Source organism: Poecile atricapillus, chromosome 1 (assembly GCF_030490865.1).
Source record: "Poecile atricapillus isolate bPoeAtr1 chromosome 1, bPoeAtr1.hap1, whole genome shotgun sequence".
In the NCBI taxonomy this organism is placed as follows: Eukaryota; Metazoa; Chordata; class Aves; order Passeriformes; family Paridae; genus Poecile; species Poecile atricapillus.
In genome coordinates this window covers 128,828,032-128,841,843 of record NC_081249.1, presented here as the reverse complement: position 1 = coordinate 128,841,843, position 13,812 = coordinate 128,828,032, and the positions used below count along the sequence as shown (strand labels likewise).

At 42.5% G+C, this 13,812-nt stretch overlaps 1 protein-coding gene across 2 annotated transcripts; it reads right to left on the bottom strand.

The window, feature by feature from the left end:
* Positions 1-3,128: 3,128 nt before the first annotated feature.
* DHCR7 (7-dehydrocholesterol reductase) lies at positions 3,129-12,415 on the bottom strand. 2 transcript variants are annotated; one of them, XM_058850907.1, is made up of 8 exons: positions 12,276-12,415; positions 11,202-11,305; positions 10,116-10,338; positions 9,456-9,546; positions 8,577-8,790; positions 7,905-8,109; positions 7,239-7,370; positions 3,131-6,657 (listed from the first exon to the last, which is right to left on the bottom strand). In XM_058850907.1, exons 2-8 carry the CDS (start codon positions 11,297-11,299, stop codon positions 6,193-6,195), a joined length of 1,428 nt encoding a protein of 475 aa, XP_058706890.1. In that variant the 5' UTR covers positions 11,300-11,305; positions 12,276-12,415; the 3' UTR covers positions 3,131-6,192. The 2 variants fall into 2 exon arrangements, with proteins under 2 accessions (XP_058706900.1, XP_058706890.1); XM_058850917.1 differs by lacking the exon at positions 12,276-12,415 and having other exon boundaries at positions 3,129-6,657; positions 11,202-11,309.
* Between the last annotated feature and the right edge of the window lie 1,397 nt (positions 12,416-13,812).

The following is a 13,812-nucleotide window of genomic DNA, read 5'->3' as shown; positions in this document are numbered from 1 at the left end:
GCCCTGTGTCAAGACTCCTTCTTGACTCCCCTTATTGCCCCCCCCCCAGGTGTGGAGTGTCAAGACCTCTTCTTGACTCTCCCTTATTGCCCCCTTTGGGCATCTATATTCTTAATTACCTCTGGGAGAATGTGTAAACTAACTCAACAGTCTTCCAAGGGATTCTTCGGAGATACTTTGGGTTCATCATTCCTTTTGCCAGGACCCCTTCCTGGCTTTACTCTTGCAACCCACCATGGATGCCCTGTTTTACCTGTGCTACCCTCCATGGCTGCCCTGCCAGGTTTGCTTCCTGAAGATCCCATTTTACTCACTAATGAGATTTTTAGTGGTCCTTTCCTGTGGACTCTTCACAGACCCCCCTGGTCCACCACTCATCAGTCTCCTGGACTGTGGACATGATTTTCTGAACCTGAGAGAGTTTCAGCCTATCAGTGCCTGATCTGTTTCCCAAGGGAAAGCCTTTTGGGAAACTTTTATCTCTCAAGGACTGTTATGTAAATAAGATTTTAGTTCTCAAAACAATGAGACGGATGTTCTGAGAGTTTTTTTCTCTTGTCCCACCAATAAGAGAGATGTTGTACCTTCTACCAGTCAGAATAACCTGTATTGGAACACCTTATAAAAAGGGTTGGAAACTGCGAAATAAAGGCTTTTCGCCTCCTGAGAAATAAAACCTCAGCTGCTGTGATATTGAACCCGTCACTTCCTACTTCGTGTCCTCTAGCGACACTGGACAGTCTCAGGAACCCAATTGATCGCCGGGTGCTGGCCGCCACCGAGGGGAGCTGATCACCGAAACTGGGTGAGGTGCACCTTCAGCTCCACTCTCTGCCTGCTGGCCTGGACAGTGGAAATATTCCCAGGAGCCCCCAGTTTGTCAGGAAAATTAATCCACGAACACCAGAGGTTTATGTCTGAAAAGGAGACAGAAGAATCCTTTTACTTTATTCAAATAAAGGGAGAGGCCATGGGGCATTCCCCTGGGTGTAGGACTCTGGGCAGCATTAGAACAAATTGGAACATAGAGAAACAGTTAAGAACAAGGACAAGGTTATCAGACACGGAAAGAACAAGTCGTGGTCAGTAAAAGAATATAAAGTAAGAACTAACAGGATGAGAAAAAGAGAAAATTAAATATATTGTGGTCTGATATACACAAATGTAATTATCCAATAATATGTTTATAAAAGCATGTGAACAATACATGCAGCCAATTGTAGAGGAGATTTTTATGTGTATAGATTTGTATACAGTATAAATGTAACCCAACCTAGAAAATAAACAAATGATCTGATTGTCATATTGGTGCCGTGTTATTCCTATTCCCACATGAAGAAATGAAGACCCCAGCACCCTGTAGTCTCTCAAATTTTTGGAGGCCACAGCCTTCTTTTTATCTTAATTTCCCTGTTGCATTTCCCTCTCTCTTTACCCATAGGCTGAGGTACTTGAGAGGTACAGACTTCCCAGAATGTTTGATACTTAAGATTATCCTGTAATGTATAACCTTTCCTTTTTATTTTTAATTCTTATGGAATTTATGTTTTTTCTCCATTGTTTCTTTCATCTTTCAATATCCAATTTCATTTATCAGCAAGCCTACAGTTCATTTGTAAAGGCAAATATCTTTTTTCCATTCATCAATCAGTAGATCTTTCTCATTGTTTCTTTTATCTCTCAGTGCTCGTTTAATCTACCAGCAGACCCACAGCTTGTTTGTAAAGACAAATCAATTGTTCCTCCCAGTTGAAATCTCATGCCAGAAACATCTGAAGTTTGGAATCCATCCTCATTATACTTCTCCACTGCTGATGGCAGACAATTCCCTGGAGATAGGAAGATCTGCCTTTGCTGCTGCAGGATCTTGTCCAGCACCACACAAAGGGTCTTGTCCTGTGGCACTGCCACATAATTCTGAGAGCGGTGGACTAGGAACTGATGGCTCCAGGACAATCGCTGCTGTGCTTCTGGCTTCTGGGGGTGCCTTACTGTTGGCCTTTATTTTTTCTATATCCTGCTTAAACAAGAAAGGTTTCCTTACTTGACTCCTCTCTGCCAGCTATGAAAACATCAACTCTGCTGTAACTCTTTTATAGTGGACAAAAGGTTTGTTTAAGCTCTTTCTCAAAATCTTTATTGTGACTGCTTCATAATTCTTGCAACTCTTATTAGTTCATAACCTTGATTTTACACCAACTTTGTGTAGATTAGAATTTCAAAATATACAACATAATTTATAATTTCCTCCATCTACAAGATGTAATCACACATATTTGCCATTTTTTATTTTTGAAAAAAAAATAGGCAATTTTTTTCTCTGTTTTATATTTTTATGTTCTGAACTCATCTGTTTCCTGTCTTCACTTTCTCTACTCAGAAGACATTTCCTATGATTTATTCTTGTCACGATTCTCCAATCATTTTGTACTACTTTATAGAGATGCAGTTATTGCAACATATACTTATTAGATATTTTTTGTTGTTTTGATTTATACTGTGGTAAGATGATACAACAAGTATTTTAGATTACCTTGGACTGCAATTTTTTTTACTTTTTAAGGGAAAATCCATTACAAAAAGTTTGGATAGCATAATTTAAAAAAAAAAAAAAAAGTATTGCACATTACCTGTGCAATAGCCATAAAGTAAATCTGTACCCATCATCTAAAAATAAAGCAAGCTTCTGATTTGACTCATACATTTAGACATTTTTATCCTGTATGAAATAAAGTAGAAAAAATATGCTATTACTGTTTTGTCTTCAACTGCACATCACTTTTAACATTGAGTGAAGACTCTGCATTATTGAAGAGAACATATTTAGGCAGTGCAGCCCTAGGCTAATACATGATCAGAACCTTAGACTGAAAACAGTAGGGAAAAAAAAAAAAAGCAGAAAATAGTTTGGCTGCTACCACAAAGCAACAGCACATTCTCCTGTTGTCATTCCCACTGTCAGAGTAAAACTGGAACCGAGCAATCCCATTCCATTACAACCACCCTTATGCTGCAAAGGTGGAGCCCTGATCTCAGAAATGCCAGAGGTGGCAGAGGTTTTCCATGTGTGAAGGCATCCTCCTTTCCCAGATGTATTGCAAGTTCCCCTCTCCCCACTCCATTCCATCCCTAAACTGAATGCTGACAATCCATAAAAGTTATACACTATAACACTGGGATGTATCTTGTGCCCTCTTCAAGTAAGCATTTGTAACTTTTCTTCCTACAATAATCCAACCGAACTACTTTGTTAACTGCTCCAAGTAATTACCAGATTTTGCTGTTTTTTCCCATTATGTTTTATTTAACACAAGTTAAATAAGTACCATTTTGCAAATACTGACACTTTTATATTTCAAATTCCCAGCATACTACAGAGATTTGATAGGTGATCTTCAAACTTGGTAGGTGATAATGACCACAGATTATCAATTAATAGGAAATATCATGACAAAAGTTAATCTGATATACACCCCAAAAAAGCCTCCAATTTTTTTTTTTTTTTTGTATTCTACAAGAAACAAATTTAACAGCACTGCCCTGCATACAACAAAGTGACCCAGGCATGAAGATGAGCAAGCTGATAGTCCTTCCTATTTCAGTTTTCAAGGGTGACATTAGTGGGACACTGCTTGGAGCACTACTTCCACAGTATTTGTTAGCATGAAGCTTACAAAACAGACTAAAAAGGTTTTTTTTATTGGTCTTGAGGGGGAAATTTCTTCCACAAAACATCCAAGATTTCTCAGGGAACAGAAGTGACCACACTGTGCTGTGCAAGTCTACCATGATTTAAGACTCCAGATTATCTTGCAATATTTAAATAACCTTGGCATTAACAGCAAAGGAGCACTGCAATTTCCAAGACTACGTAAGAAAAGGATGTGTGTAGATCCAGCTCTGGAACAAAGCCCAGCTACAAGATACATTTGTTTTCTAGGTTTGCAGGGAGCCTTTTTCTCCTGCCCAGACCAGCCCCTCCAGGACAACTGCAAGAAAACCTAAACACCCACCAACACAACTCATCCAAACCTGCTACGAAGATCAGTGCATTCAGCTGCTTCTACAAAACACTTTTCAGTTCACACACTTTTCTACTACTATAAAAACTAACAGTATTTTAGGTGCTATAATTAAAAATAAAAAAAAAATCTTTTAGCTTGAACATAACTACCAAGCTTGTTACAAACTGCATAGTTCATCCTATAATCCCTCTTTTTATTTGTTTCACCTTGGAAAATAGAATTCTAAGGAGCTCTTGAAATTAAGCTCTTTCAAGAGCTCCTTTTGTATCCTTTAGTCACTCTGAAAGATAACCGTTTAACAAGAAAAGAAATAGCTGAAGGAAAATTAGCAGTATTTTATTTGCCCTGAAACTAAAAATTTATAACCTTAAATTTTTACAAACATGATTTTACACAAGTGATAGGGAATGAAGTTTTCCATCCACACTAAAGAAGTGGATGTGGCCTTAGCCATGGCTGCAGTACCTCCAAGGCTGTAACTGCTCTGCCAGGGGTTTATCCATGGCCACGGCTCTGAGGTGCTCCAGCACGACCCCATGCACAGGCACTGATGTTTCGAGGAGTACCTGCTGAGCACGGCCTTATCCACAGCCACAGAGGCTTCAGGTTTATCCTAGGGCCACAATCCTTTCTTGGGCACAGACATAACCACGGCCAGATACTCTGAGAGGTTCCTGCTCTGCTGTGGGTTTATTCCCAGCCACTGATGCCTGGGGATGTCCTGCTCCCCCCTGGAATCATCCACAGGTCACAGCTCCCTCGACTCCAGCTCACACTGGAGTTCCAGCAGCACAGAAACAGCAGCGCTGCCCTGGCCACCTGCCAGCCCAGGTGTGTCACCATGGATGTCATCCAAGTGTCCCCAGCACAGGAAGAGGAGAAGCACTACAGACAGCAGCAAAATCAAAATGAAACCCCTAATGAGCTCCATGGCAAGCACAGGAGCCTGACAACTCAACAGCACCAACAGCTATAAATCCAACCCAGCACATTCCAGCCAAAGCTGCTGTTAGCTCAAACCCTTCAAGTCCCATGTCAGGCACCAAAAAGGACTGCCATGGTTTAAACCCAGCTGGCAACTCAGCCCCACACAGCTGCTTGCTCACTCCCCCAGAGTGGGATGGGGGAGGGAATCAGGAAGAGGATAAAACTCAGGGGTTGAGATAAACACACTTTATTAGGTAAAGGAAAAACTATGCAAGCAAACAAAGCAAAGTAAGGAGTCTATGCCTCACCTGCCAACTGCAGGCAGATGTTCAGCCATCTCCAGGAAAGCAGGGCTCCACCACATGTTAATGGTAACTTGGAATGGTGACAAATACCATCACTCCTGACATCCCTCCCTTCTTCCTCCAGCTTTATGTGCTGAGCATGATGCCATATGGCCTGGGATATTCCTTGGGTCCCTTGGGGTAAGCAGTGTCCCCTCAACTCCTTGTGCTCACCCAGCCCAGTCCCTGGTGAGTAGGGTGAGATGCAGCAAAGGCCTTGATGCTGTGAAAACAATGCTCAGCAATAGTGAAAACATACCTGGGTTTGCAACACTGTCTCACCTTAAATCCAAAGCCCATACCAGCTACTATGAAAACAAATAACCACCTCAGATGCATTAGCTCAGCTCAGTAGCTTCACAAAGTCTGGTTTCAGTATCAAAATAAAACCCAGTTGGTCATGTTCCATGTTGTCAGGTGCTGAAAATGGCACTAATTTATAACAGTTTTCACTTTTGTTTTAGATCATTACAGTTATTTCAGACCAGCTTCTGCAGTCCAGTATTTCCACCATTGATTTCTTGACAAGCAACCAACAATCAAATCTCCTTTGCCGTTGTTCTCAGTTGTAGGTTCTGATGGTCACAAGAAACTGCATCAGAAAACTTCTTTCCTAAACAGATGACAGAACTCTTTTTTTTCTCTCCTGAAGCACTGCAAACTGCTTCCAGATCAAGGGTAAGGCCACCTCCCAGCTTTGGGATTTCTCAGGAGTCTCAATACATGCATCTTTTCTTAAGCTCTAAGTTAATTAGGAAATGGGGAGATTCAGAGGGATATTCCAATTAAGAGTCTTCTAAAAAAATGGGGCAGTTCAGTGCCTCACTTCAGTTACTTTAAACATGGCATGCCTGCATGTTTCTTCTTTTTTATTTCCCCTGCATCCTGTGTTAGCCTTAAAATATTCCGGGTAGGAGCCGGTAGGGCACTGCAGCAGTGTAATGCTTCCAGTCCTTCCCATACTTGCTGCTACAACGGTGCTCATCCCTAATGCAGCGGTGGGTGAGCAGAATGGTCATGTAAATAATATAGAAATAAGGCAGAATGTGCTCAAAGCCACAAGCGAGGCAATAGGCCAGTGAGCCCATCAGGTCTCCAGTGTAGTTGAAATGACGTGCCCAGCCCCAAAATCCGGAGGTCATCAGCTTGCTGTAGTACTTGGTCCCATCCACGGACATGTAGGAGCACTCGATGTACTCAGGCTTCTTCCCCCAGATCCTGCAGTTGCCATTGGTGCGACGGAAGAGGTCCTTCTGGTGATTGGTCATTCTGAAGATATAATAACCCAGCAAGCCCAGCATCAAGACCCCTACGGCGTGAGCTGTGCCCAGCTGGACAGGATAGTAAACCAGATACAGACCCTGGGGAGTACAAAAACAATCAGCCATTTACTTCCAACAGAGGCTCAGCATACCTTGTCAATTGCCAAGTCCATTCCTTGACTACAGTGACCCACAACAGAACAGAAGGAGTAGAAAAATAGTAAAGCTGCACAAAACTTTCAGAAAACTCTGCGTGCTAGAGTTTCCTTCTCTCTTTCTCTCTCCAAAACTGCACTTTGTGAAACAAGAAGAGAGAAGTTGCAAGGATGTAAACTGGACAGAAGGCAAAACCCAAAGAACAAAACCCAAATAGAACACCACTAACCAAAAGACCCTCAACAAGCAGGAGTAAAAAGAAATTGAAAGGATTTAGAAAAGTACGCAGACACAATTGACAGTGACAGAAAGAGGCACAGAAGAAGGGCAGGAGAAGAAAATTTGTCAAATCCATGCATGGACAGGAAGCATTCCTACAAGAGAACTGTTACAGAGAATGTTGCAATGATTTCTCAAAAGTCAAACTGCATAGAAACATTTAAAGTAAAAATTAAACTGCTAGAAAGAATGTTTCTAGAAAGTTTCATTCCTGTTAGCCCAAATACCCAAGTACACATATTTACCTGCAAAGTATAGAGGTAAGGCAACCAAACACAGTCTCCCCAGCCCAAATACCATCCAAAATGATCATGACAGATATCAATGGTTTTCAAGTACCAGGCTTCATTCCAAAAGAAGTCCAGAACATAAATACCCTGCAACAGAATTAATTCACATTAATAACAGAGTCACCGGTTGCCCTGTTTAACAGCATCAGCTTAATGTCTGTGCTGCCTTGTGATGTGATCTCAACATTCCTTGATGTTTTCATGTTAGCACTTAAAAACCAGACATTTCTGAACACGGTTAAGAAGAACCATCACATAAATACAACCTACCTGGATACACAATATCCATCCCTCTAGACCGATAAAGCAATAGTAGGATAAGTGTTATAAAGTAAGTGTACAACTCAAGGACAAATGCTTGGGAAGTGAACTCACAACTAACCACCCTGATATCTTTTCAGCTTAGAGTTAGGGTTACAAAGTGAAGGGATAGAGCTTCTATTGAGAAGGCTTCTATTTACACAGATCAGGAAATAAATCCAAGGAAGTCCCATCACTGAATGAGCTTGTTTCAGGCCAGGAAAAAATGGCTCCCTTTCATTTCCATGGAAAGAGATTTTTTCCTACTTTCATACTGGCTTATTTCTGAACTGGTTTCTTAGTTTCCTCCTTGGAATTTACCTGGAGGACATTGACAAGGATCATGGAGTTTGTCACTTCACCGTACAGCTCCTGTTGTTTGGCAGCAAAGGAAAGGTTGATTAGAGTCCAGGCCACAATACCAGGGCGCCCATTGAAGAACAACTTGAAATCAAACCACTTCCCTATTCGAGGGTTAAATTCAATCCCCATCATGTAGTCATAAAAGAAGTTTCCAGTGAATTTGCTGTAAAACATAAGAAAAATTAGAAATGTACAGTTATGTACAAATACAGGTAATTGCTACTCTGACTATACAATTCAGATTAATTTAATACAGTGATAATAAAAATCATAAAACCATGTAATGTTGTGCAAGGTAACACAAACTGCCCTGACAAAAGTATTACATTAATAGACATAAATTGTAGAATTTCAGAGGTGCCTGAGTTTACTCTTGGTAACACTTCTGAACAGTCTACGTATAACTATTTTTAGGATGGATGTAACTGTGACACTGAGGCTGCCAGTCCCATGGTTTACAGCATGAAACACAGGGGAGGGTGCTCAGGAAGCAAAGAACCACTGCCATACACTGGCTTAGATCCATGTGTCAGTGAAATATACTCTGTCATTCAATTCATATACTCAAATTTCATTTAACAATTTTAATCTCTGATACCTAGTATTCTCCCTTTACTTAAATCCACATACCAGTCTTTGGCATTGGTAGGGAAAAAGTAGCCTTTAATCATTGCAAATGTGGACACTGTATATCCCAAGATATTGGCACACCACAGGAGAGGAATCCAGTTGTCAAAAATGATGGTAGGTGAGAAGAAATGGAAGCAAGAAGCATTTGCAAACCAAAGTACATGGGTAATGATCCAGGCCTGAAGTCCATTGATTTCATATTTATTCACGACACCTAAAATATGAAGAAAAAATGGAGTGCTAGTTAGCCTACATTAATACAGCTTTTAATTAATATGGGTATGCACAGAATACACAGAAGCTCCATCAAGTGCTCATGAAATGACTTCTCTCTCCTCACCCTCCCAATTAAATACCCTGAGGCACTTTTCTGAATGTTCCATTAGACTCCACTGTTCCCATCAGGCTTTGTTAGGCTGGGTTTTTCTCCTCACAAAACTGAATTTAGACTCTCTCCCAAAGCCCAGTAACTATAGTAACAAGTTAGTAACAACCACAATATTCTTTCTAATAGTTCACATCACATATTTTGTTCGAGTCCCTTGGGTTAAAGGAGGTTGAGCAGGTAAAACTATCTTGTCAAATACCAGCAATAGTCCACTGATGCTAAAATTACCAACCAGTACTTTTCTATTGATGGTGTGGTGCCTACCAGATCAACAGTTTTACTAATTATAAGAGATAGAAATGCTATAACTTATTCTAAAAGATGACCTAGATTGCTTTCTAGTTTTGTTTGAACTGAACATGTGAGGAAGGTGCAAGCATTTATGTCCACATTTCTTCTGGCTAAGCAATGGTTATTAAAGACTCTAAGAACATAAATACTATAATTTCAGAAGATTGCATGGTGTTCATGTATTCCAAGGAAGACTTTACCTGCAGGGGTGACAGCACCTTCTTGTACACCTCCCACATAGCCAGGGAGAAATTTATGGCAGAAATCAGGAATGGACAGATACAAAACCACCTAGAAGAGAGAGAATGTATTCCCAGTAAATACATACAAGACAAAACCCTTCAAAACACTATCCCTTACATACATATACCAAGTATCACATTTCTATTAAGTTTCTATTAAGTACTGGATAAGCCAAAATGGCAAAATTTAGCTTTTGTGATTTTAGACTAGTAATACATCTAACCTATTATACACCTCTAAAGATGTATTTCATGTAAGGCTGTCATCCCTTTTTAGTGGGGAGGCAGGAAAGTTGGTAACTATATCCAGTCCTCATCTTTTATTTTTATCTATTTCTGGTGTATTAATTTAAAACAAACGCCTATTGTTGTAATATAGTTGCTTTTTCTTAAAAACCTCGTTAAGGAATATGTCACACAAAGAATATTTGTGTATATTCCCTACATACTGATTTTCCAAGTACATAAGCTTCATTTGGATTCCAAAACACCTTGGAAATTGTGAAACACCAAAGAGTAAATGCCACTGCAACATTCTACCATCCTTTGTGCAAAAGGAATCATCCAATATCTGTGAAAAACCAGACACTGGATCCAGATCATAACTCAATAATGTACCTGGAAAGTAACCCAAAGGGAATAAATGCCAGCAGCCCTATAGGTCAGCCTGGGAGTCCTGTTCCAGATGTCAGACAGATGCTTATCCCCCTTCAGCAAGTCCAGGAGTGGATCAGTCAGAGAGCACTGGTACTGGGCACAGGACATGATGAAGTAATACACTATCAATGGTGCAAACATGAGCAGGAAAAGGATGCTTGCCAAGGAAAACCAGTCCACCTCCCTGTAATCCAAAACAGAGCATTTTGTTTCTCCGCATTTCAGATAGATGAGTTACATCAGACAATTTTTTCAGTGGACCTTCTAGACTTAACTGGATGAAAATGAAAATGTTTTCAGGGCACAGACATGTCTGGGGGACAAACAGCCAAAAAAGCTCAGCACAGAACATACTTTGACACAAACTGCCCTAAAACAATGCTGTCTAAACGACAAGTGATCAGAACAAGAGATTAGATAAAATCTCCCCCCAAAAAGCTGATTATTATTACAAACTTCACATTTTTTTACAGCAATCATGGCTCTAACTGGTGGAGTATTCTGTTGGAAGTGATAATGGAATCCCAAGAACATTATGCAAAGCTTGGAAACTTGGAAAAGACAGACCTTGGATAGCCATACACTGAACTTGCTGTGCCACTGTTGCTTGTTCCCAGCTTGTTCCCAGACATGTCTGTGCCCTACTAATACTTGCCCAATTCTTTGACAACTGGGACATGAGTCATAAATCTTGCTACAGCAGGACTTGTCACCTGGGAATGCCACAGGTGCCAGGATGCTTGTTTTCCAAATCTTGGGAAATACTTCTTTCCTTTAAGGAACCAGAAATTTTACAAGTTTTTTATGATTTGCTTTTCTTTTTTGGAAGGAATGTGTTTTAACCTAAACCATCTGGCAAACTCTGTGCCTTGAAAAACATGAACTCTTCTTCAGCACCTGTTGCTACGGCAAATTACCTATGAGCTTTTCAGTGCAGGGCAACACAAAAATGTTATTAACAGAGGGACGTTTAAAAGGAATACAGCATCTCTAAGAATGAAGCAATTGGAAGTACAAGGACTACTTAGGGTCATTGGCTTCTCTCACCATGCTCTTCCCCACTGGCCTTGAGATGTTTTAGTATCATTTTGCATGTTTTGGTGTTTTCTTTCTTCAGCAAGTTTTTTCTCCTGATGGGCTGCCATGATGTCCTGTAGGAAAGAAAATATGAATCCTATTACTCCACCTGGTTCTCAGTGAGTCTTATACCTCTACAAGAGAATCACAAATAAAAGTTAATAAAATCTATCATGTAGACTTCAGGCCATGTGAAATTTGAGGGTGGAGGAAAGGAAGTAAAAAATTTTCACCAAGTAATTCTCTATGAAGTCACATTCAGCAAAACATAATCAAAACACTGATATTAAAGTAATCCATTAAACTTCTTGCTAACTGGAAATTTCTTTTAAGATGCATAGATAATATGTAGCTTATTACTTACATGTAGATGTAAAAGGAAAAACAAAAGTTTCACCATATTCTCATAAACCTCTGCAACTAAACTGTTTTTTTTTAATTTGAGAAATTTCTACTGCTGTAACATCATTGGCACCAGACCTTGTCAATCGGATACTTTTGCCCAGAGCCCTTGCTCCATATATGTCATTTACATCACAGAAAACAAGATATAGTCCTACCTAAATCAAAAATCAGTGGGAATGGAAAATGATTTACTCAGCAACACCTAATTCTCTCTGTGGCTTTCAGAGCTTTTACAGAAAGCTCTGTTGCTTTCATTCGGTCTGATCAAACACTTCTTACGGTAAAAACCATCATCCTATAATCTGAACGATGGACCGACTTCCCAGCTCGATATGCCTCATCAGCGCGAACTTGATCCATTACCTGGACATTGACTGAGCCTGGCCGTACCCTCTGCATCCACCACGTCCCTGGGCAACCTGTTCTAACGCCTGACCACCGCAACAGTGAAAAAAAAAATAAATTCTCGCATCTAATCCGGATCTCCACTACCTCGCCTTAAGGCCATTTCCTTTAGTCCTCACCCGTAGGCTTCTTTTCAGAAGCGATCTGAGGGGAAGGCGGCTCGTCGCTCCCCTTTGCGTACACGGCTGGGTCCCTTCCAGGCCCGATCCCAGACCCGATAAGGTAGGAACGCACCCAACTACGGCGTCGGGTCCAGTCCCTCTCCGGGGTTCACTGACAGAGGATCACTCCCGCACCGGAGCCCGCTCCCGCGGCCGCCCCGGCCGCCGCCGCTCCGACTCAGCCGCACCGACGGCCCCACGGCCGCCACCGGCCCCAGGCCCCGCCCCCGCCCCACCGCCCCAGCCAATCCCCGCCGCGCCCCTCCCGTTCCGCCGCTCCCCATTGGTGGCGCGCGCTCATCCCATGGGCCGAGGAGCTCGAGGGGCGCCGCCAGGAGCGCGGGGGCAGGACACGCTTCGGCCGCCGGGCAGGAGGGGTCGCAAAATAACCCTGGACGTTCTGGAGGAGCGGGAACTGCTGTCCAAGGAAATAGTTTACACCTGCACTTGGGTCACAACATCCCACCCTGGGGCCATAAAGCCCCTAAACCAGACTGGGCCGCTTTGAGTCGTTATTAATCTCTCCACGTTCCACTGACCTTTCTGTGCAATTTCCAGTGGCCCCACAGAAAAAGACCTCGGGGTGCTGGCCAAGGGCTGCCGAACACGGGCCAAGGTGTGCCCAGACGGCCAGGAAGGACAATGGCATCCTGGCCTGTGTTACCAATAGTGCGGCCAGCACGACCAGGGCAATGAGCCTGTTGTGAGCACCGCTGAGGCCCCACCTCGAAGCATGGGGTCCGTTTTGGGCACCTTAATCCAAGTCATTGAGTTACTGGAGTGTGTCCAGAGAAGGGAATGGATCTGGGGCAGCATCTGAGGGGACGGGGGGAGGTATCAACCTGGAGAAAAGGAGGCTGAAGAAAGGCATCTTCTTACACTCTACAGCTCCTTGAAAGGAGGCTGTAGCCTGTCGGCTCTTTTTCCAGGTGACAAGCAACAGGAGAAGAGGAAATGGCCTCAAGTTGCGCCAAGGCTTGTTTATATCAGATATTAAAAAGTTTCTTCATGGAAAGGGTTGGCAGGCATTGGGACAGACTGCCCAGGGCGGTGGTGGAATCACCATTGCTGGAGGTAAAAGCCGTGTTATATGTGGCCCTTGGGGACATGCTTTAGTGGTGGGCTTGGCAGTGCTGGGTTAGTGGTTGGGCTCAGTGATCTTACAGGTCTTTTCCAACTTAATGATTCTGATTCTAGTACAGAAAGGAGTTAGACTCGTGTGTGTAAGGCAGCTCACCGCGGCCAAATATGTGATGAGGGACATAAGAGAGGATATTGGACTTTGAAGAGGTCACCCTCTCTGGGGTCAGCACGCTGAGAGCTCTCAGAATGATGCTGAAATGAGAACAACACACAGAACGTTGCACCCTGTTCCAGTTACCTTCAGCACTCACACTCTGAAGTCGGTTTGAGGGACGGACACCTCTTAAAAGAAGCTGCAGGGCTAAGAAACGAGCTAAGATTATGTTCCCGTTATTCAGGGCTCTGGGGACAAAAAACTGCGGAAAGCGCGTACGGGTGTGCAGCAGCACCCGGCGCCGGAGGAGCCGCAGCGCAATTGGACACCAGATCCGGACGGAGCCGGTGCTTGAAGCGCTGACGGCGCCGAG

Bases quoted from the DNA above. Each gene is read 5' to 3' on its own strand.
- DHCR7 (XM_058850907.1), bottom strand. From the start codon at position 11,299: ATGGCAGCCCATCAGGAGAAAAAACTTGCTGAAGAAAGAAAACACCAA. The intron at 9,547-10,115 runs GTACATTATTGA...TCTCTCTTCTAG, and splicing joins CCCTTTGGGTTACTTTCCAG to GTGGTTTTGTATCTGTCCAT. The intron at 8,110-8,576 runs GTATGTGGATTT...TATGTTTTACAG, and splicing joins CCTACCAATGCCAAAGACTG to CAAATTCACTGGAAACTTCT.